The sequence below is a fragment of the Mytilus californianus genome, unplaced genomic scaffold (genome assembly GCF_021869535.1).
Source record: "Mytilus californianus isolate M0D057914Y unplaced genomic scaffold, xbMytCali1.0.p SCAF_12, whole genome shotgun sequence".
Lineage (NCBI taxonomy): Eukaryota > Metazoa > Mollusca > Bivalvia > Mytilida > Mytilidae > Mytilus > Mytilus californianus.
The window spans coordinates 25340340-25364898 of NW_026262604.1; the positions used below are offsets into that span (position 1 = coordinate 25340340).

Consider the following 24559-nt stretch of genomic DNA (forward strand, 5'->3'; position numbering starts at 1 on the left):
CTGAAATTGACCATACAGCTGACAAGGTTTCACAGACTATTATAAAAGTACATTTATTAAAAAAAAACTATATAAGCCCTTAATAAGAAAGCAATCAAAAGAGCAGAGGATAACAACAAAAAAGGGGAGATAATTAATTGATATAAGTAAGTGTTTTATTTTCAGCCATTTTTTCTTCTTCTTCAAATTAGTAAAATGTATGCAATGATACATGTATGATGTTCATGTGTTAGAATGTGTATTATGCCAAAATCATATCTCAGTATGCAGCTCATTACAGCAAAGGTCATTCATTTGTTAACCTATTATCTTTTAAATGTGTATTTCTATTATTGTTAAAAAATCTATTGAAAGAGATAGTAGCTGAATCAAAATCTCTCATATGAAAATTATGTAAATCAGCAGTCAATTTATCCAAGTATATATCTTACATGTTTTGAACACATATAATATTGATTGATTGATTGATTAGTGGTTGCTTTACGTCCCTCAGCACAAAACACATATAACAGTCTTTAAAAGAAGTGTTCAATTACTGTAATTATTAATTGGATAATTTGATGTTTTGTACTAATGAGAAAACAGCACAATTTTAGTTTCAACAGCTAAACATTTTGTAAATATCATATGTAAAATATAAACAAAATGGACCACTTGTATAAAACTGGTTAACAGTTGAAATGACTCAGCTGTAACAAACATTATCTGTATGTATTTGTTAACCAATGGATATGAAGATATATAAACTGTATGTTGCGACATAATTATATAAGTTGAAAGGTTAAAGGTTAAATAGATTTACCTTTGACCTCTCCATGACAGCATCTAGACATTCAAAGTAGGACATATCTGTCACAGGTTCATTAGCACTCTCTAATAGATTCTGCATCATCTGCAAACAAAATTAAATAAAGTGTGATTTGAACATTAATACATAAAGAGTACCAGATATTTATGTTTATTTCAGCTTTTTAAATCATTTATACTTGCTAGTGTTCTTGTATTTTTTGAAAGACACATTTAATCCCAACAAATTATGTTCCTGTACCAAGTCATGCAATACAAGGGTCTGGATGGGGATCCTTCATTTCTGTATTCTTTAATTTTTTTAGGCCATTTTTCTCTATTCTTTATACTTTTTGCCCATTATTCTCATTTCTTTATATTTTAGCACCTCATTATTCTCTGTTCTTTATATTTTAGCACCTCATTATTCTCTGTTTTTTATATTTTAGCACCTCATTATTCTCTGTTCTTTATACTTTAGCACCTCATTATTCTCTGTTCTTTATATTTTATTTTTGTATTTTGATAGTTTTTTTTTTTGTATTGAAACAATTTTGAATGGCTTTCATTTAAATATATAAATTCTTCATTCTTTCTACATTTTTAGTCTCTGGCTAGTAAGACATATCCATATTTGAGTACCTGTATTTGTCTAAGAGCATTGTCACACTCCTTCTGTCCAGGTGCTGACACTGTACAAGTGTTTATTAACTGGTTAATACTTTCTGTTACTGCCCTGTGAATATAAATAAAAACAAAATATAGCTAAACTTAATTCAACATTTAATGTAACGTATGTTTACACCACCTTAAATGTAGTAACTTGTAGACATCAAGTCCAAAGACAGAAAGCTGTATTTTTCTTTTTTTGTACATGAATAATGTTCTCTTAATTCATAACCTAAGTATTTACTCAAGTATAAAAATATGTAACTGCACAAATTTATCTGAGGACAACTGTGGTTCATTTATTTTCATATGTACCAATTTTAATGGTTTGAGGAAAACTTGCATTTTCGTCGATATTTGATTTCATTGTTTTGCCAAAGTCTTCATACAAGCCCACAGAAAATTTGTAATTCATAGAATATTTAAATTCGCGGTTCACCTGTGTCCACGAAATCCACGAAAAGTTGGTATCCCACGAATAATAATGAATCCACAGTATATAAATTTTTCATTCACAAAATTATCAACAGTTACCTCCCCTTCGCAGTTTCTCAATTTTAGTACTAGAGTTACCTCCCCTCAGCAGTTATTCAATTTTAGTACTAGATCATACATGTACGTATAAAAATTTACCTTGCAGCATTCTGTAAGAGATTCTTGGAGTTTGGTGCATTAGGATCAGCAGACACTTGTTTTGAAGCCATTAAAAGTTTACTAGAAACCATGGAAACACTTCTCAATCCTCCTACAATCTGGCTCTGTGTTTCATGATCTTTTGTAATTCCAGCGATGGTCAGTCCAGTTTTCACAAATTCCTCATAGGTGGCACTATATTGGCGAGTGGACTCGGCCAGAAGTTTTGGAGCACCACGTGATGATGTGACAATGTCACTAGCGGCTTGGTTCAGATTGACAGCTACATTGTTCATTTCTAACTGTACATCCTGGAAATTCTTATTTGTTGATGGAAACTGTGAAATAATCATTAGTATATATATAAGTTTAGGTTTTTTTTTAGGGGGAGGGGTAAAGTCATAGTAATTTACTGCCCACTAATGAATCTTGCTTGATTGTAACATGTCAGAAAGCCATGTTATTATAAAAACAAGACCTGCTTGGTTGCATGTAATTGATTGAGGTCACAAGTGTACCAAGTCATATCTGACGAAGAGGTCCAGACCAAATATAAATCATTCCTTTTGAAGCCAAGAAAACTAAGACAAAAATTTTCCTTGAACAATGAGTGTTGTAAAATATCAAACAATTGACAAACAGGGAGTTTACATCCACTTCATTTGAACTCTGGTGGATAGTTGTCTCATTGGCAATCATACCACATCTCCTTATTTTTATATAGTAGCTGCACAGCAGATGTAAATATCGCTTACACATTTCAACTCATCATTATCAAGCACTAGACCTAATATAAAATTGTTTGCCTTCGTAGAAGACAATAAAAGTTTGATGAAAATGTTCAGTGTGCAATGAGAGTTGTAAAATTTCAAACTATCATCAGTGACGCAGGTAAAAGCAGTTAAACATACAAATGCCATGAAATTTTTTTTCAACACTTCAGATAGTGAGAGGTTGCCATGCTTGCTTAATACACATGTGATGTGATAGAGCAATATCCGTTCTTTCTCTGTATGTCATCTGGTAATTTCTATAGTTGGCTATCATAGAAACCCTAATTACATTTATATTACCTTGTGTGTTTAGGGGTAAAGTGTCATGAAGAAAAAATTGCCAAGATGAGATATGGGTCAGTGAGCAACATACCAAGAAAGTAAACTATAAAAGATCCTCGTTGCCCCCTTACAATCAGAATAAACATAAAAATAAGGAAACAAATATTGTCTACGGAACAGTTATATTTACCTGTGTTACAGCCAAAGCTTGGAAAGAATCTGTGATCTGTCTGATAGCATTGTCTATATCTCTCTGTCCTGGCAAGCAGTTTACACAGTTGTTCAGTGCATTGGATACCGATTTGGCAACCTATAATAATATATAATTCGATTATTGTATTATCTAAGAAACTATTTTTTGGCAAAAGAAAAGATGTTTGTATCCAAATAAAGCACCCTACCTAGAAAAACTCCCATTTTCTAAATGTTTTTATAAAAAGTTTTATTTTTTTTTATGATATGACTAACAGTTTCATATTATCATAAATTAGCAGTTTTCATGCCGAGATATATTTTTTTTCCCCTCTAACAAATGTGAAATTTAGTATACTTAATTTTTTAATGAGTTTTTGTTGAGAAAATGTTAACGTTACCTTCTGGATAATCTTTTAGAATATGACAATATTGGATCACTCTTAATCTGGTTTTAAAAAAAATTAGAAGCAGTAAATCTTTCATTTTATCGTTCTAAATCTCTTTAAGAATTTAATTACCTGGTTTAATCTCTGTTGATTCTCTGGATTTTCAGGATCATTCATGGCTCTCTTTGCCTCCTCTAGTAATTTTGTTGACTGGTTAATTACCTCCCTTGCACTATCCACAACAAGTTCCTGTACTTCCCGGTCATCTGAGGTAGCTGCAACACCTCTGGTGGCATCGGCCAGGACACGTAAAGCATTGGCAGTATCTTTCGCAGCTATTCCAACATAGTTATCATTACCCTACAAAAGAATTCATGGTTTCTAATTAATAAATTTAACATACTCTTTAATGCAGTATTATTTATCATTGATTTATTTTTTTTTTGTCTACAATACTGGTATTAAGAATAAAGTACCTTTTCTGAACTGACTGTCATTCTTCTTCAATGTAATTTCTTTTACTTCATGGGTCAAGTTTAAAAAGGGGATTTAATGAAATGTAATATATTTAGATCTAGAATACATACTTGTGAAGCAGCAGTCAAGAGCTGTGCCATGGCAGATCCTACTGTCTTAGACGTAGCTCCAAGTTTAGATGCTGAGGACTCAGCCTGCAATAAAGTTAACATATATATATATTATCTTTCAACAATTACAGAAAAACTTCAGAAAATACAAAGAGGGGACAATTTTTAATTCTCATTTTTCATCCTAAAATGTGGAACTCTAGGAGTCTGTGGCATTTTGATATGCACAGACTACTGTAAATTCAAAAATTATTGTGTGCATTCATTATTTCGATTGTTAGACAATCAACACAAATGTGAGTTTCATTATTGAAATTTCAGGAATGCTGCAAACAAATAATGGTGTGAGCCAAGGCTCCGTGTTGAAGACCGTACTTTGACCTATAATGGTTTACTTTTATAAATTTTGACTTGGATGGAGAGTTGTCTCATTGGCACTCAAACCACATCTTCTTATATCTATGAAAATTGAAAATGCAATTTTTGGGACACCTATCTTTTCACAATTTTTGGGACACCTATCTTGTCACAATTTTTGCAATAATAAAAACATCACAAAAATTTCTGAATTTACAGTATCAAAAACATGCAGCCCACTTGGTTAACTGTTATGTTTTTTTCTGATAAAGGAAATAAAGAAAGTGAAAATGAAGATTATACAATCCAGGGTTTATAACCAAGGAAAGATTTTGGACCTCTGGGACTTGGACAAGGGTGACTTACAGTTTCTCCTGGTAGAGGTCTAAGTTGACCATGCTGGGCAGATCTTTTGACTTCAATCATTTCAGAGTCGAGTGTTTGTAACTGGTCTAAGGCACTGTCTATCTCCAGAGAGCCATACGCCTCTTCTGATTTAGAGGTTGATGACCTAAGTTCAGCCAAGGCATTGGACATGACCTTGACAGTATGGCTCAAGTTCAAGGCTGCAGCCTGGTCACCAATCGTTGGATTGGCAGCATTAGATGCAGCTATTAAGGCACTAGCAGGCTGTGAAAGAAAAGAATTAATTGGTTAACATATCTAAAGCAAATGTAACTTTTTCAAGGGGAAAAAAATTGCATTAATTTAAAAATAGCTTTCTCACAAAATTTGTCTTCTTTGTTTCCTGAAAGACATGAATTCACTGAAAAATTTATGTATCAATATTATTAAGTGAGTTAATATCAATGTCATTTGGTCTAAAGTGGATAATTGTCTAATTAGCAATCACAACAAATGTCCTTATTTTCAAAAGTATAAACATGTATGTAACTCTAACTCATTCTCTATTCCTGTGGATTCATTTCTTTTTATTATAACAACTTTTTGTGGATTGAGGAAAAATTGTATCCTGAATACTTGATATGATGGTTTTGACCAATTCTGCATACTGTGGATTCATTTATTTTCGTGGGTATCAATTTTCGTGGATTGAAGAAAACTTGCATTTTCATGGATATTTGATTTCGTGGTTTTGCCAATCACTGCATGCAAAGCTTATAGAAAATTTGTTATTCGTTGAACTTTTGAATTCATGGTTCACCTATACTCACGAAACCCACGAACATTGGTATCCAACGAATAATAATGAATCCACAATAAATGTCTATAGAAATATTGCATTCCGCTGAACACTTGAATTACAGGTCCATCTTTATCAAGGCAATCCATGAAAACTGGTATCCCATGGATAATACTTAACTCACAGTATATGAGCTTCGTCGGATAGAAATGGACCTTATGCAAGCGCACTCATGTATGTACATTTATAAGATTTTGATTGATTTTGAAACATTCAAATACGAAATGAAAGATGAATTTTGGTCTGTTTTGTAGTGTTCTTATAACAACTCAATTTTCAAACAGTAACAGACTTTCCAAAGAGATTTTTTCAACCCGAAAAAGGATAACAGATGTATTGATATTCATTTGCATAAGGTCGATTTCTATCCGACGCAGCTAATATAATATTGAATTATAATTTAGCAAAGTGAAAGCCACCCTACCTGTATAAAATCTTTACTCTGGTTGATGAGATTCAGTTGAGCAGTAGCACTGTCTGTGTTTAACATTGAAGCTCTGAAGGCCTGTACAAGTTTAGGTAACTCTTCATTTATTTCCTGTGAAATGGATAATATAGAGTTCTTGACATCTTATTTGTAAGGTAACACATTTGGCTTTCTTTCATTTAATTTAAGGCACTAACCCCATATAGGGTTATTCTAATTAACCATAATCCTAAAACCATTCCTTACCAATACCTAACCCTTACATTAGCCCTAACCTAGCTCTATCCCTAAACTGAACCCTAACCCTAAAGTACAGGGTCCTCTTAGATAGATGAAAACCCCTTAAATTTAGGGTTTATCATGTTAATAGAAAACGGCTTTAATAGAAAACTGGTAATGTGTTGATAGTGATTCAGGCACCTGAAGAATGATTTGTAGATGATCATTTAAACTCCCCAAGATACAAGTACAAATATATACAGAAGTAAAGTTATTTCTTAGATTAATTTTGTTTTTATTCTAAAACTTTCTAAATGGTATCTAAAAAGTTAACTGATATACTGAAACATCCCTAATTTTCATCATGGAATTTTCTTTTCTTATTTCATTCAGGGATGGCCACCATTACTGTCAAAAGTAATCAATTGATTATCGATTACTTGGATTTTTGTGTAATCGATTAATAATAATTAATTTTTTGAGAGATTTGTTTTAACTTTATTCACAATTAAGGTAAAATACGATTTCATGTAATCATAGTTTTGACGATTACAGATTACTGTTGATTACTTGGAATAAAGAGCTGCGCCATGAGCACAAAGAATAAAGTTCGATAACTCCTCAATGTCAAATTTATAAAAAAAAAACTAAAGGGAGGTTATTTTGAGAGATATAAAACAGTTTTATGCAATTTGGTTAAAGCAATTCGAGTTATTGTCCGACATGTTGACGACGGACGAACAGACGAACGGACGGACAACGGTAAACCATAATACGCCCCGTATAAGGGCATTTAAAAATACAATGAATTACAATCAAATACTATTACAGATTATGATTACCCCATCCCTTATTTCATTATCTTGTGTGTACATGACTCCAATATTACCCAACAATAACAATGGCCATAGCATTATAACTATACAAACCTTAATCTGAATGTCCAGTTGATGTTGAGAGGATGTATTTGTATTGGTAGTATTGGCAGATTTTGCTGCATTCACCAGCTGTGTGGAAGCTGAGGCTGCTTGTCTGGCTGCATTCTGTAACCATCAAAAATATCACTGATATTTGGGGTCTAATTATATCTGTAACTCACATTGCAATTAGAACATGGCTTTGATTTCTAAGTAATAATTTAATTTAGGATATAACATGTCTTCTGATTGGCTGAAAGTTTTTTGTCTATCAGCTCATAGACATAATTTTGTCATGTGACTGTGACGTCATCAATGTTTTTTCATGATTAACCTCTTAAAAATGGAATTTAGAATTAAATTATAAAGAATGACTGTAATATTTTTTCTATCTATTCGAAATTACCTCAAAAATTTGGTGCACACTTTTAAATAACCCACTACACAGGTTATTCAGTGTGCACCATATTTTTGATGTTATTTCTTCATAGACACAAAAAATATTACAGTCATTCCTTAAATGAAAAAAAAACATCATATTAGAATTATACTTTAATGCATGGCAGTCATCTCATCTTTATGTATTCGATTCAATTTTGAACATGATTTGAATAGTTAATTTACTGTACAGTGGAGAATTTTTGCAACTGTTCCCCCCCCCCCCCCCCCCCCTATTTCCCAATTAAGATAAAATTGTATAAACATTTCCCCTTATGTAAAACAGTTCATAAAATATCATTTGCATGTAGTCTTTATGGTTTAGGTGTTTCTGACATACAGCAATCCTATCATCTTCATGTTTTGTACATTGGGGAAGTTTAGCAAGAGTATCATTTTGGCTTAATTCACTATTAATATAAAATTGAAAAAAATGTCCTCCCTTGAGGAAGATCGGAATCAGGTACAAGAAAAAATGGAAAATTAAAACCTCAAGTTCTAGAAATCAATAAATATGTTCCATGAACTGTGAAAATACTATGCTCCTTCTATCGTTGACAGGTCATTCAGAAACACTTATTATTTTGTAATTACTCTACAAAACATCATGTCTGACTATTGTACGCATGTCATACCGATATATTTATTATTTTGTACTTACCTCAAGACGTTTAATGACTTTCTTTTTCAATGCATTACTAGCAGCAATGTTAGTGGCAGACCTTAGGTCCTCTGCTGCTTGTCTCAGTCTGTGTTGCTGCAAAGCATCATTAGGATTTGATGCACATCCCTACAAACAAAAAATATTAATGAAAGAGCTGTCAGTTTCATTTAAACATATAGTTAGGCTAACTTAGTACAATCATTTAGGATATGAAACTCATTATAATTATTAGGATTTGAGGCACATCCCTAACAACAAACAATTATAATGAATGAAATGCTATTTGTATTTTCCTCATACAGATAGGCTTATTACTCATAGAAACAATTTAAAAATAAATTTTTAATTCAATGATGTAGAAATTTCAAACACTAACATTTTAAATAAATTTGTAAGGATCTCAATAGAAAACATCAATATCTTTTGTAGCAATTCAATTTCCCATTTTAAAGCAATTTAATAAATAATTTTAACAATGTAAAATTTTTAATACATGTATATAATGTAAATTCAGAAATTATTGCATGCATTTTTTATTTTCTATGATAATGATTTTTATGATTTCTATATGACAGACCAAAATGTAAGAATAATTACATGTATTGCTATTACAGAAAAAGCTGCATACATATTCATCAGATTTCAGAATGCGAGTTCTTATTATTGTGATACCCACCCAGTCACATTATTCCCAATAATTAAAACTTAACAATAATTTAAGAATTTACAGTAGCAGAAATATGACAGGGTTATCTACCTTTGCAGCCTCCACCATTTTAGCTGTAGCATCAGCGAGGGCTTTGGCTGCTGCCAGTAATCGTTTCTGCATGTCTGAATCACTATGACCTTCAGCATCACCTTTGATAGCATTAACCAACATGGAGGTGGCCTACAAACAACATTTGTCATCAAATCAAAATTCTTATAAATCATTTTATAAAACAGAGATTTCCATAATTTCTGCAAACAAGGTTCATTAATTAAAATTTCATATTCAACACAGAAGATCCTTACAATAGACAAACATTGCAAAATCAATTCATCTAGAGCAAACAAATTTACTACAACAAGGGAGGAACTTGCTCAGGGCTGTTCCATAAAAACATATATTGGACACAGGGAAGGTACTTATGAATATCATTTGTGGATGGGTGTCAAAATACTTTTTTGTACAGCAAAAATGTAAGTGAAATTTTAAAATTGCCTCTATATGTAGCTCCCTATTTTTATGTGTGTTTCAATTGATCATAAAATATAAGAAGTAGAGAAATAAAAAAAATGTCTTGTAAATTCACAATAAAATCCTAGCTCATAATCTCATATATTCAAAATAAAATTTCCATTTAAGTTGGACATTATGAAATTGAATTTTTATTTTTGCCAGGGAATATCCAGCAGTTACTAAGTACCTGTGCAAGCTGCCTAGCCTGTTTAACCATCTCATGAGCATCACCAAAATAACTAACAATCTTGTCTGTTCCAGCCAAAATAGTGTCCACTGCCTCTTCATGAGCCTCGTGGGCCTACAAATATTAACATAAAGCAAATAACTTTTAGAAATTAAAAAAAATACACAAATGGCAACGAAGGCGTGAACTATAGTTATTAGCTTTTATGTCATTTGGTTTCTGGTGGAGGTTACCTCATTGGCAATCATGCCACATCATCTTATATTTTCATATAACAGAATAAATATATTGTCTGCAAAGATTCATCATCCTCTAGGATTTGCAAGAACTTTCCTTATATCAATTCTTTATTACAAATTATAAGATATATAGTCCTGTTATAGTAGATCTCTTCTTAGTGATTTTATGCTGTCAATATTTCATCTAAGATCAGTTCCCATTGAAAAATTGGCAGAAGCATTAACTTGTATTTTGACAGATATGATCATCAAATTATAACACATACATGAGTGGGTCCAGCTCCTTTCTTGATATGCTGCAACAGATCATTCAATGCCTGTGTTACCATGGTAGCAGCAGCACCCAGATCCTGTAGAAGTCTATCATCACGGCATGCCTGCTGAGCAGCATCAACAATGCCCTCTACTGACTGGGCCACTTGTTTGGCTGCTTCTATTAACTGTTCCTGACATGCTGGACTAGCTATTGTTGGAGCAACCACCTGCAGGAAGAAATTTATAGTCAGTAAAAGGGCCTTACAATTTTTTGTGTTTTTTTTTTTTATTTTTAACCATGAACAGCAGGGTTCTTCATTATAAAGGGCCATAATTCCATTTTAAATTTTAAACAGAAATATAAATACATTTGGAGTTAAATGCAAAAATTACAAAAAATTCTCAGGTACATAATGGAAATCAAGATAACCAATGCTTAAATAAACCTTAGTAATTTCCTATATATACCTCCACTGACAAAATTGCATTGCTCTTGTGAGTTGCACCTACTTAGAGATGGGCCTTCCTTCAAAACAGTCATAATAATGAACTAACAAAACAGTCAACAGCCTTTACCTTCTCACTAAGGCCGATTAAAATTAATTGATAGCTTTTCATCCCCGCCCCGCCCCAATTTTTTTTATTTTGAAAAATTTACGATTTCCGGATTTTGTTCATTTTCGTTACCGGTAACTGTCGATAATTTCGTTTCATTAATAACATCCTGTTTCAAATTTTGGTTTTTACATTACTTTGTATGTTTGATTCGTTATACATGTATATACATGATAGAACCTTATTATTACACTTGCATATATGAAGAACATGTCACAAGAGCGTTTCATATCTAATAAAAAATAAAAAATAAAATCCTCCCACCCACCCCATTTTTTTCAAAAATTTGGATGAAAATCTACTAATTAAATTTACTTGGCCTAACTGGGTAAAAAAAAAAACAGAATTTTAATTTATGTTTGTATGTTAGAACTTATTAATTGTATCTTAAATCTTTAAATATGTGTTTATTTTTTTATCAACAACTACACATTACCTTAGTACATGCCACCAATTGTGACGTAGCAAGAGCACAGCTTGTAGCAGAGTTAATGACTTTGTTCTGTAATCCCTGGTCATCTGTAGAACTAGCCACACCCTTAGCCTTGAGTACTAGGGTAGATGTAGCACCAGCCACAGCCTTGGCCAGGGCCAGAAGAGTCTCTTGGTACATTCTGTCTAGGTCTTCTGCTGTTTCTCCAACACCGTACATCACTTCCTGACTAGCCTCACCAACAATCTTGGCAGCTGCTATTATATTTTGCCTCTGTAAAAATAAAATTTTTAGTTATTTTTTACATCACTGTTTCCATAACACTCCAGAAGTAACATAAAGTGAATATTTTCCCCATGGAAATTATTTTTTTACATTTAAGAGAAATTCGAAAAAAATATCCCCTAGCTTAAATTTGTCCCACTCAACAAATTTTTTGAAATTTTCACCATACATTTGCAATTCTATATTCTAAAACATTTTTAATGGCATTTGAAATTAAAAGAAAAAACATATGTCTTTACAAGTAAAATATAAACATCCTTTAAAGTATTTTTTACAAAGGATCTTTCGAAACATCCTCCTGACCATAAAGGACATTAGATTAAACTTATTTCCATATCTGTAACTTACATCTCTTGCATTAGGTTGTGCAGCATTAAGTAAATCTGAGAAAGCACCAGCAAGACGTTTAGCTGCATTCATTAAGTTGTTACCAGTATTCTGGTCTTCATGTAGAGCTGCTAACATACGCACATCGTGAGAGAACTCTCCTATGTTGGAGGTGCTAAAACAAAAAGTATAATTTTAAGAATTAGTCAAAATTGACTTCTCTAGTCTATGAAGTGACAGAATATTTAAATCCCTTAAGGATTCCTAACAAATGTATAGAATGCATGTAATAAATTGAAAATAATCACATCATTTCATTGGATTTTCTTTCATTACATATGAGTGCGCGTCAGATAGCAATCGACCTAATGCAAATGAATATCGATACATCTGTTAACTTATTTCGGGTTGAAAAATGCCTATGTAAAGTCTATAACTGTTTGAAAATTGAGTTGATATAAGAACCTTACAAAACAGATTCAAATTCATCTTTTATTATGTATTTGAATGTTCAAACATCATTCAAAGTCTTATACATGTACATTTATATGTGCACTTGCACAAGGTCGATTTCTATCTGACGCAGCTCTTAAAATACTGTGGATTCATTATTATTCATCGTGTACTACCTATTGTGTATTTTGTGGGTATAAGTGAACCACGAATTCCAATGTTTAGTGAAATAAAAATTTCCTCTAGGCTTTATATATGCAGAATTTTCTAAATCAACGAAATCAAGTATGAATTAATTCTGAATCCACGATAATTAATTCCACAAAATTAAATGAATAGACTATAGTATGGTTTAGCAACAGTTATTTAATTTCCACAATTTCAAGATAAATATATTGTCTTTTAATATTTGTCTTTTTCAAGAACATAATATACTATCCTACCCTATACATTTCATGTATATATCACTACACCAGTCCAACATAAGTTTGACTTACATTTGAGCTACAGCAGAGCTAACTGCTTGAGGATCAGGCTCCTCGTCCCCTGCTGACAAAGTTACTAGCTGTGCTGTTGCTGCATTCATAGCAGATACCTCAGCACTCACTTTCTGTCGTGACAAATCTAAAGTATTTTGACGCCATTTCTTGGAGGCCTGTTTACAAATTAAAAATAAATTGTTAATCATTTTTATTTCAGTTACACACATATATTTTACAGTTTATTTGCTTATACTTTAATTTTTCAACATTTTCTTTAAGAAAAAACTCACAGCAACTATGTCCCAAAATTGGTTGTTAGATTGTGTACAATCACTGTAGAAAGCCATACCCTTTTTCAATGTGTTGTACGAAACCTTTCTTTTAAGATCTGGGGAAATACCTAAGGAAATTTAAATAAGGAAATTGAGTTGTCAGTTACAACAACTTATTGGGTTGCTGGTTATTCATTTTTTTAAATCTAAAATCATTAGTGAAAGTCAAGGTGACCGTATTATAGTACGGGTATCCTTGTTACTTGAAATGAAAGATCAACCGACAAAAGTCCATTCCCTCATGATTTGTAGTGGTTTCTATCTTGACCTTGTGCAAAACTGTACCAAGCCATACTTGTGTGAAATGTAGGTCAACATCACCTTATTTGAAAGAGGGTTACCAAAAATAAAACTAAGTAAAAGGTGTACAATATTAATGTTCATAGTGTTAAATATAAACTGTATACCAAGTTATTTTCTCAAGATAATTTATTTTGCATTTTGACCTTTCTAGATGACCTCTAGCAATTGTTTTGTGTGATTTTCTAATTTTCCTGATGTATTTTCATAAGGGAAGATATAAGTTTCATATATTCTTGACAATATATATTTGCATCATTTTTCTACTAGAAAAAGATGCCAAATAAATCACTTGTGAATAATTATTTGGTTTACATGTTTCAAATATTTGTGACAGTTTATATCTGCATTATATTTCTTCTCAAAAAAAAAAAATCATTCGCAAAAAAATGAAGTCGGTTTAGTCTCTTTCATTAAAGAGTATACATACAGCATCATCACCAAGCTGTGGTAGTGTGGCACCGGCATCCATCTGTGATTGAGCCTTCTTGATGGACGTCATTCCCTCGTCTATAATGGTAATCAGCGCCCTCTGTGAATGTGACAGCGTCTGTTCTCGTATGTTCTGGCTCTGTATAAAGGCAACCAAACATTTAGTTATATCATTTTATTCGAAATTGGAAGAATGAAAATTGCTGCATTTATTTCATGTCTGATTTTCTGAAAAATTATAATAGTAGAAATCGATAGTTTTTTTCAAATTCAGATTTTAATCTGCAAAAATACTTATATGGCACTGATATGAAATACATGTAAAAAAAATTTTGCTTTCATTATCTATTAAAATAACAACACATTCTGACTTTTGTATTTATATGTTTTTGGCATCATTTGATTAAATGTTTACAGAAAACCTGGAACTTTAAAAAAAAAAAACCCAACCTTTTCTGAATCTAAGAGTATATAATACTGACGATTTACCAGAAATATCCATAAAGCCACGATGCATTATTAAAGCAAATCTGCAATTCTCATCTTTGTTTTTAGATCAAAATGGAACTTATTTTTTTTTTTAATAACCTAGGTGTGAACCAATGTTTCTGTTAATGAATTCTGAATGACCTCATATGACATTTATTTATTCTTCAATAATCAGTGTGAAAACTGGTGAAGTGAGAACCATAAAAAAGTTACTCTTCATATGATAAAGGTGACAAAATCAATAGTTTATTTATGAACTGAACCAATATCTTTTTTTAAAATTTAATAATGAAATACACTTTTTCTGACACATATATCATGGAAGTTATAAAATTTTGTATCAGAGAAGGACAATAAAACATGGGGAAGGTCAATAATACATGGGATAGGTCAAATGAGATACACAAACAATGCCACCACCATAAACCAAATTTTACACATAAACCTGACATAATTACAGAAAGCCTGATCTTGTACGTGTAGCTGACCATGGTTCATATAGTCTTGACCAATGGCTATTCTAACTACAGTATCTCTTTTCACTTCATATTCTCTGTTGTTCAAGAACATACAGTTAAAGTTTGCATAATTACTGCAGACTGCAGTCTTTGTACAAGAACATACAATAAAAGCTGGTATAATTACCAATATAATTACAACAGGCTGCAAATTCTTAATTCTGCCTAACAAAATCTTTAGACCCCAACCTTGTTTATACCACTTCTGGTACAACTAAGAAAGCTCTGTCGTACTCGTAATAATATTTCAAACCATATACATCTTAACTCCACTTTTCCTAATCATATCCCTTCTTATTCGAGAACAAACATTTAAAGCTAGTATAATTACCGGTATCAAAGTAATAACCGCTGACTACAAAATTTAAAATTGAGTGTTCTTAATTCAATATCCATTTGGAAAATTTACACTTCCTTGAAAATTTAGATTTGTACTTTACCTTTGCTCACGAAATATGGGAAAATTGAAACCCCACAAATAATTATTAATCCACAGTAATATTCTAAAATATGACATCAGAAATATAGATTTCACCACTGCAACAAGTGTGTTACGATATTTCTCCACTCGAGACAGTTAAATTTTAATATTTAAAGCGTGAGGCTTGCCAAGCTTTTTAAATAATTAAAATTTAACTGTTGAGAGTGGAAAAATATCGTAATACACGAGTTATGGTGGTGGAATCTGTTTCTCTAATGATTTTTATACTTCCTTTTCAAAGATTTGCAGAAAGTTGTGTTCTTGATATGTGACATCATCAAGCATGGTCGCCTTTTTTTATGACGTCACAATAGGAAATTCAGAAGAAACAAAGAAAATTTGACGTCATAATTAAATTTTTACTAATCATTTGCCGAGAACAGATATTTCACTAGTGAGGAGAAATAATTTTCTTACACCAATCAAGAAATGTGAAAATATCACAAAAATTAGAGAACCGCAAAGGCTACTTTGTGTGGGATTCATTGTACATCTAGTCCTAGAAAAAAATATCCAAAGAGAAAAATACACATACAAAATTGTTCATACACACTAAAACCTAATTTATAAACTGCTACAGTAATGCGTGTACTACAAACTGAATTTACATGCTCGCTACTTAAAATAAAAAAAGGAGTTCATAATAAATTCTAATGTAGTAAACTGTCTTGGAATTAACTAATAATTTTTAAAATGTAATAAATTGTAAAAAATATATCTAATAGAAAAACAACATACGCTGTACAACAGTGAAATGTTACTATCATTGTATTAGTAAATGGGAATAAAAAAAGGTGAAAGGTCACATCAGTTGATAGCAGTGCACAATATTTAAAGTGCTGGTTAGGTATTGGGTTCAGTCAACACCTACCTTACTAGGTCAATGACCAGTTAAATCTAGGTCAGCAAGTCGGCTCGAGTCATTTTTTGTTACACAGATCATGTACATGGGGCAGCTGCCTTGCCTGGCAAAGTCAGTTTGGCAGTCTGAATAATTATTTTTGCTAGACTATACTGGAAAAAAAAAGTTGCCAGAAATGGCAACCTTCACTTTGGAAGTCTTGCACAATAACCATTTTTGCTACAACACTTGAGGAGGAGGAGGTTGCCTTTCTAATTGGAACAATTGAAAAAACCTTTGGTCCATAGCCAAACATGTAAAACAGATCTTGCTCTAGATAATAACAATTTGAATAGTAGTGTGGGATCATGATTTTAAAGTTTGTAAGGGTGACACCACAGATGTTTGTACACTTTGGGAAGGACAGGGGTCTGAGAGGAAACACCAGAAAAAACTTTTGCAAAACAATACAACTAGGCTTTACACGGATTGAATGTTTGATAGATTTTGGGGAAATTCCTAATACAAAATAATTTATAAGGAGCAATAAATAATAATCATTAACTAGACTGAATTTCCATTTAACCATCTAGCACATTTGCAAACTCTGACTTTGCTGTTACTTTGTATTGCCAGTCAATCTGTTGAAAAGGTTGTTTTTAAGTACCGGTATATGTTTAATGTATCTAGGAATATACCCAAATTACATACTTCTTTTCTTAATCAGAAACACTTAATTGGTCATTGATCAACTATGATTTGCTGTGTAAAAATTGTAATAAACAAGGCAGAAAATCACAGGTGTGTTAAAGAAATGGATGTTCGCACTGTTATTTTCTCAACTGAACAAACCGATATAATACCAATCATGAAAACTTGTCTATCTAAATCAATATTAAACATCTAAATAGAGTAATTTTACTACCTAAACCCTATCAATCTCCTATTGCCAAATCACATACTTAAAACATAAAGATCATCAAACTGTTCCCCATTTTTGCTACCCAACAGACAGAAGAAATTCTTGTAAAACCAAACAGAAAGTAGAAAGTTTTCAAAGGCAAACAGAAAGTAGAACGTTTTGCAAAACCAAACAGAAAGAAGAATGTTTGTTATCAAGTCCTGACTTTTGCTTTCAAACAGAAAGAAGAAAGTTTTGTAAAACCAAACAGAAAGTAGAAAGTTTTGTAAAACCAAACAGAAAGTAGAACATTTTGCAAAACCAAACAGAAAGTAGAAAATTTGCAAATCCAAAAATAAAGTCAAATTTTGCAAAACCAAAAAGAAAGTAGAAAGTTTTGCAAAACCAAACAGAGAGAAAACTATTATCAAGTCCCCCTTTTTTGGTAACCAATGGGAAAAGTGTTATTTTGTTAGTAGTAAATATCACACCTGTCTATTAGCATGCCCTACATGCGCTTCATTTGACACCTGACTATGCTGAGCCGATCCCACTGATCCTACAGAAAAACTGGATTGTCCAGTATTAGCTCCCCTTAATACTGCTGGCATGGCAACAGATCCAACATCTGCATGACCAATCTTAGCCTGGTTTCTCTGGATAATGGTGGCCCTATAATTAAATCACATTATTTAGACCTATAATGTAACTATGTCTGATGACTGATGGTCCATGACATATTATCGCACCGCGGGTAAATTATCACGTTGTCATTGGTTAAACGCCGTCACGTGGTGACCCCCTATGGATCCGTAGGGGGTTAGTAAATTTCATAGGGGGTTCATGACGTCACATCTCCTGTTAATGGTGACGTCATCTATAGATGTTGTTGTGTTGCATGGTTTATTTTTCTACAAAAAGCAGCAGAAAAAGTCCTTCGTGGGATAAATTCGTTATACGGTTCACTACTGACCCCCTACGGACCATAGAGGGTGAATAAAATTCATAGGAGATTCGGCCTTAAAATCACAGTTTTCAGACCTATATATTGATACTATGTCTAATGACTGATGGTCTGTTATGTCATTTGTTGCTGTATATCGTATTTGTATTTTGTTCATTGTTTTTTACATAAATCAGGCCGTAAGTTTTCTCGTTTAAATTGTTTTACATTTGTCATTTAGGGGCCTTTTATAGCTATGCGGTATGGGTTTGCTCATTGATGGAGGTAGTACAGAGACCTATAGTTGTTAACTTTAATGCCATTTGGTCTCTGGTGGAGAGTTGTCTCATTGGCAATTATACCACATCTTCTTATTTTATAAACACTAACAATCAAACAATTATTTATCAATCTTTACTTCTTTTACTTGTAATAATCGTGTGATGGTGTGACATTATCTTTAGATACTGGTAATAAGCTAATAACTTACTGTGATGGTGCCACATTATCCTCAGAAATAGGAGCTTCATCTTCACCATCTATACCAAGGTGATCTTTGGCTTTTTTCTGTAAAATAATGTATTACAACTTTAAAATCAATCGGAAAACATTGCAATTTTTTTCTACCTCAATAAATTATCATTTGAATTTTATGAAATTATCTTATCCACAGAAAAAAATTTATCATTCTGTGGGTGACCAATCCTGGTTCCATGAATGATTTTTCCAGTATTTTATATTTTTATAGGTTTTATATTGATTATGTCCTAGTTCCTTTGTCAACTTATATTTACTTTAGGACTAGACTGTTTTATTGCCAAAATAAACTTCCAACAGACGTGAGGATATTAAATTAATAGCCAGACCGATTGTAGGTTTTATTATTGAAATTCAAATGCATCAACCCATTTTCTACGACAATGATTTCCATGTCTACAGTGCTTGTTTAGAATAAAACTCTATTAACTATATCAATTTTCACCCCTTCAAGTTTAGTACGACAAGCGAAAAGCATTAGGGATTATTCTTTGGCAAACTAACAATCATTAGTTTTCAAGTCAAAGTAATTTATCAGTCATGTCCAGTAATATCTCAGACTATAACCATAAATTAGAAAATTATTGTGACACCTGATACAAGAACTTTATATAAAAAAAAGAAAAAAGAAAAAGCAAGAACTTTATAAAAAAATTACCAAAATGACTTTATGTAGCCTTTAACTTACCTTGCTGAGTATAATATCAATATAACCAGCTATGAGTCTGGAGATCTGTTCTCCTTCCTGTGTCTGTACTGAATAATAGTTGTCAGAGTAATCACCAAAATCCTGAAAATAAAATGTATCATTGGTCTGAAAAAGTCAAATACTAAAGAAGGTATGATAAGATCCTTCATAGGACCCCTGAATTTGCAAAAATAGTAAAAAATCTTCAATCCTTTCAGAATTGTATAAATTTTATTAAGAAACTAATAGTATGGTATAATCAGCACTCTAGTACAGAATAATTAGTTGTTAGTTCTCTATGACCTCATTAACAAAATTGACACAACTAACCTAAAATAAGCACTTTATACATTGGTCAGGCAAACTTAAGGATGTTTGCTACTCTGTTTCAAAATAACAAGCTTTTTAAAAGACTGATACAAATTGATAGTATACAAATAAAGAAACTAAAAAAGCAGAAAAAAATGAAGGGTCCTTGTGCTTGTTTTCGAGATATAAGCCATTGAAAATTTGGCGGGAAATAATTTTCTCTAGATTTTTCATACATTTAACATTGGCATCTTTTTGCTTTCAAAAACGATGAAAAAATAACAAGGATTTTATAACATTTTCAAAGATGACATTTTAAACTATATGTAATCAAATTATGGAAAGAAAAGTAGGGGGTTAATGGGCACATTTTTTAATGGCACTACATGGGTAAAACCAGGGGATTCCGAATATCTGACAAAAATTCAAAAACCCAGAGGAGCGAACATCCTTAAATAGGAACCAATTCCTTTCCAAAAAAGATTGTTTACCTACATCCAAAATCTTAACAACTTTTTGGCTACTCACAGATATGATATGTGGAAAACTTGTATGTCATGCATGAGCTGTTGCCTTTACCTACATCCAAAATCTTAACAACTTTTTGGCTACTCACAGATATGATATGTGGAAAACTTGTATGTCATGCATGAGCTGTTGCCTTTACCTACATCCAAAATCTTAACAACTTTTTGGCTACTCACAGATATGATATGTGGAAAGCTTGTATGTCATGCATGGGCTGTTGCCTTTACCTACATCCAAAATCTTAACAACTTTTTGGCTACTCACAGATATGATATGTGGAAAACTTGTATGTCATGCATGAGCTGTTGCCTTTACCTACATCCAAAATCTTAACAACTTTTTGGCTACTCACAGATATGATATGTGGAAAACTTGTATGTCATGCATGAGCTGTTGCCTTTACCTACATCCAAAATCTTAACAACTTTTTGGCTACTCACAGATATGATATGTGGAAAACTTGTATGTCATGCATGAGCTGTTGCCTTTAAAAATATAAAAGGTCTAACATACTAAATTTATTTTGTGCAATAATCCTTTTAAACTTGAATCAAGAAAGAAAATATTTTACTGGTCACTATACAAACATGTATAAAATTTCAGTTCTTACCAAAGTAAAACTGTTTGGTGATGCAGCCCATCTCCTAACTGTGGTAAGTGGCCAAGTCTTTAAGATCTGAAATCAACAACAGAAAAAGTTTTAATATATAAGTTTCTCATTTTCATTTTTATTATTAGCAGTATCAAGTTTATAATCTGTTTCATGGATGCTGTTCAAATTTTAGGAATGTTGCAGCAAATTCTGAAATAGCATTAATTGGACTCATATAAATTTGTTCCCTGCACAATGATGCCATTAATTATTGCATGCAATTATTTCTATATTTAGTGTATTCTTTAAATAAATGATGCTATAAAAGTCCTAGATAGATCTTCTATTAAATATTTTTAATTCTTTTCAAAATCTCAGGGATTAAGGTGGTACCCAACACCTTGACTAAAATTAATTTGGCTCGTTTAATTTTCATAAAATTTTGACAAAATGTTTAATTTGACCCTTTGACAAAAATATAAAAATTTTAACCAACCACTTTATCAGAAAAATTTCTTTGGTTATATAGCAGTTTGACAAACACTAATTTTGATCATTGAGAAGCTTAATATTTCCTTAACAATACAACGTAATTAAAACGTTTAGCTGATTTTTACAGAGTTATCTCCCTGTAGTGTTAGGTACCACCTTAAATAAACTTTTACCTCTTTAGTTTTTTCGTCCATTCTGACAACACTTTCCTTTGTAATACCAAGTAAACGTGGCGTTAGTTTGTTTTTACCAGGCATCTTCTCCTGTTCAAAAAACATAAAAAATCAATTAAAACATAGTTGTATTTTGATACATTTAGTTACAGTCAAATTATCATTATGATTTTTCAAAATAACATAAAGGGTAGCAACACAGTGTAATATGGGAATTGTTTTATGTGCAAATGAGACCTACTAACAAGTGAAGATTTTCCAAAGAAATACAAATATAGATATAAAGAAGACACAACTATGAGAGCATGCAGTTTATTGCCATCAAATCTAAAGTATGTGTGATTAGTTATAAATAATTTGCATAAATTTGTTGGTAGTTACAGTGCTTCAACCCTGGTATGATTAAAATGATACTTTTTATTAGTAAATATCCAGTTCATTACTTATGTAATTGAAATATAACCAAGCTTACAGTTCCATTTGGAAGTTGGCCTTAGACAGCTTTTGTTGTTGTTTTAGGGTATTTTGGTTATTTTGCTTGCTTTCAAACATTTTATATTTTTGGCTTTCTAGATTTTTGATCTTGAGCATACAGACAAAGTTCATTCCAGAAACACGTGTCCTCTGCATAAATAGTGAGGTAACAAACATTTAAAAAAAAAATGTTATGCAAATAAATCTTATCCAATCTTGTACTTAGTTCCACTTACCTTGACTAAGAAGAACGTAATACCATAAGTTTTTAGAGATCTACACATTTGTGTGTACTTGGCCTTGGCTTCAAATTCATTTAAACCTTTATTTCTCAGTTTCTCATGTTCCTGAAAAAAAAATTTGGTAATAGAATATTAAAAATTCAACGATAACTAAGGGGAATAACTCTTTTACAATTAATGTCAAAACCCTCAAAATTGAACTTGACTTGTATTTTATGATTGATGATATTGTGTTCAAGTTTAAAAGATATGTTCAAGCCATATTATCATAATCATAATAAAACAAAATGACCATGATAAAAAACTATTGGTCTCTGTACAGATTCCAAGAATGAGTATTACCCTACAGCACATTACAACAAAAAAGGGTATAAAGAGGTAAACATAAGATATAAACAACAGACAAGTGCCTATACCATTTTAAATTGCTTCATAGTTAGCATATACTTACAAGAAAAATTTTCTTTTCTATTCCTTTGGTCTTAATGTATTCCTTGGGAAGAAATTCTTTTAATCTGCAAATAGAAATTGAAAATATTATTCATTTTTTTTAAGGTTTTCAGGATTTGTATCTGTCTCTTTTTTAAATTCCCCTGAAATTATTATTAAGTACTTTTTTTCATTGGATATTAAGAATTTATTAAAAGAATTAGATGACAAGTAGTTAAACATGAAAAACTATTTCTTTTTCACTGTTCTGTTGGCTTTCTTTGCCAGTGATGCTGTGGACTTCTATTACTGGTTAGCTCCCCGAGTGAGGCAAGGAATGGCATTCTTTACTATGATTTTAGATTGTTGTTAAATAGATTGAAACCCTTAAAATTTTCACCCACATCTTGGCTAATAAATAAATGGTTGTCATGGTAAATTTATTCACTTACTCCAGAAATCCTGGTTTGTGTTTACCCTCGACAAAGTTTCCAAACTGAATTTGACACTGGAACCCTGCTAGTTGTATAGCTTCATCTTGAGTAACAGGGTGGGTACCATTCAACACTGCATCTCTACACTGCAAGTAAAAATCAAATATTTCAACAAATCTTTTTTTAATTATCCTGGCAATAATCTCCCTATTTTAACATATCAGTTTTTCCTCAATTGTAGAAAAAGAAACTTATTTTTTTTTGTATACTTCTCAACCTGTCAAATTTGTTCTACATTAAAAGACCTTAATGTTATACAGCCAAGGTTCTGCACGAGCAGAGAGGATGAACAGTATTAAGAGCAAGGCTCAACACATTTGCAATTACAGAAATTGCTAAAAAAAAAAAAAAATGGGTAACATTTTTAGAAAATTCCATAAATTTTATATTTTCCACCATCCAAAAATGTGTGATCTTTGTAACACAGACATAAAAATCATTTTGCACCAATGTAGTGAGTTTTCAGCCTGCAATTTTATGTCAATATTGCAGATAATACTTTACCAGTCAATATTTGTGTCTGATTATACTGTAAAGTGGAAGATATTTGTCAGAGCTTTATTTTTGCTAATTTCACAATTGGGACAACATTGCGAAACTATATCCCCTCACATAAATTTACTATTTACAGAAAAATAAGTCTCAAACAAGATAAATGCGAAAATAAAACCTCATGAAAAGGTTAGCCCTAGAAATCGAGAAACTCAGCAAAAAATAAAACAATTTACAGTATTCTGTGACTTTCGTTGAACAAATGTAAAATTTCCTTGATTAAGCCAAATTGTCCCTAAAATAACTCCTTTTTTTCTCTATTGGATTTCTCTGGGAAAAAACTTCTGACACTGACCCTTCACACATATAATGTAAAACACAGTAATTATACTCTACCTGTACAAACAATAAGTTTAGCTGTATAGGGTCCCTCTGATCTATGTTCTGGTCAGAGAAGAAAAATTTCCTCCTCAACAGTAATACATCATTATCTGTAACTCCCTGTTCTCGTAAAGTTTTAGAATGATCTAACCAGTCCACTGAAATTGGAAAACATTTTAATCATTAAGTCTTTACCATTTTATTAGTGCACACTGTATTTGCTTAATTAAGTCATAGTTTTCTACAAAAATATGAATACATTTAAATAAATTTTTCAATTCAATTCGATATAGAGGAAAAATTGATTTTTTTGTGGTTTGATACATTCTGTATATAAGACTATGATTATAAAAATTTCAATATCCAGTTAAAATTTATCAAAAGTCTGTTATTTCAAAATTCATGCATGAAAAAAAGACTGGTATTTGAATTTATAAAACCAGAAACCAATAACTA

At 31.7% G+C, this 24559-nt stretch overlaps 1 protein-coding gene across 12 annotated transcripts in view; it reads right to left on the reverse strand.

The window, feature by feature from the left end:
* The window catches only part of LOC127721611 (talin-1-like), a 141738-nt gene that overhangs the window by 52163 nt on the left and 65016 nt on the right, over positions 1 to 24559 (reverse strand). For 11 of the 12 annotated variants that reach the window (XM_052228385.1, XM_052228382.1, XM_052228376.1 and 8 more), the window contains 26 exons: positions 24119 to 24261; positions 23189 to 23316; positions 22759 to 22822; positions 22302 to 22412; positions 21592 to 21681; positions 20945 to 21010; positions 19498 to 19599; positions 18763 to 18839; positions 17821 to 18001; positions 14098 to 14238; positions 13051 to 13208; positions 12122 to 12275; positions 11492 to 11761; positions 10452 to 10667; positions 9947 to 10060; positions 9295 to 9426; positions 8535 to 8663; positions 7448 to 7561; positions 6297 to 6410; positions 5035 to 5298; positions 4312 to 4395; positions 3857 to 4084; positions 3334 to 3453; positions 2089 to 2426; positions 1429 to 1522; positions 803 to 892 (listed from right to left, as the gene is read on the reverse strand). In XM_052228385.1, the coding sequence (XP_052084345.1) occupies positions 803 to 892; positions 1429 to 1522; positions 2089 to 2426; positions 3334 to 3453; positions 3857 to 4084; positions 4312 to 4395; positions 5035 to 5298; positions 6297 to 6410; positions 7448 to 7561; positions 8535 to 8663; positions 9295 to 9426; positions 9947 to 10060; positions 10452 to 10667; positions 11492 to 11761; positions 12122 to 12275; positions 13051 to 13208; positions 14098 to 14238; positions 17821 to 18001; positions 18763 to 18839; positions 19498 to 19599; positions 20945 to 21010; positions 21592 to 21681; positions 22302 to 22412; positions 22759 to 22822; positions 23189 to 23316; positions 24119 to 24261 (3722 nt within the window). The remainder of the gene's footprint in view (positions 1 to 802; positions 893 to 1428; positions 1523 to 2088; positions 2427 to 3333; positions 3454 to 3856; positions 4085 to 4311; positions 4396 to 5034; positions 5299 to 6296; positions 6411 to 7447; positions 7562 to 8534; positions 8664 to 9294; positions 9427 to 9946; positions 10061 to 10451; positions 10668 to 11491; positions 11762 to 12121; positions 12276 to 13050; positions 13209 to 14097; positions 14239 to 17820; positions 18002 to 18762; positions 18840 to 19497; positions 19600 to 20944; positions 21011 to 21591; positions 21682 to 22301; positions 22413 to 22758; positions 22823 to 23188; positions 23317 to 24118; positions 24262 to 24559) is intronic. The other variant, XM_052228384.1, reaches the window with a different exon arrangement.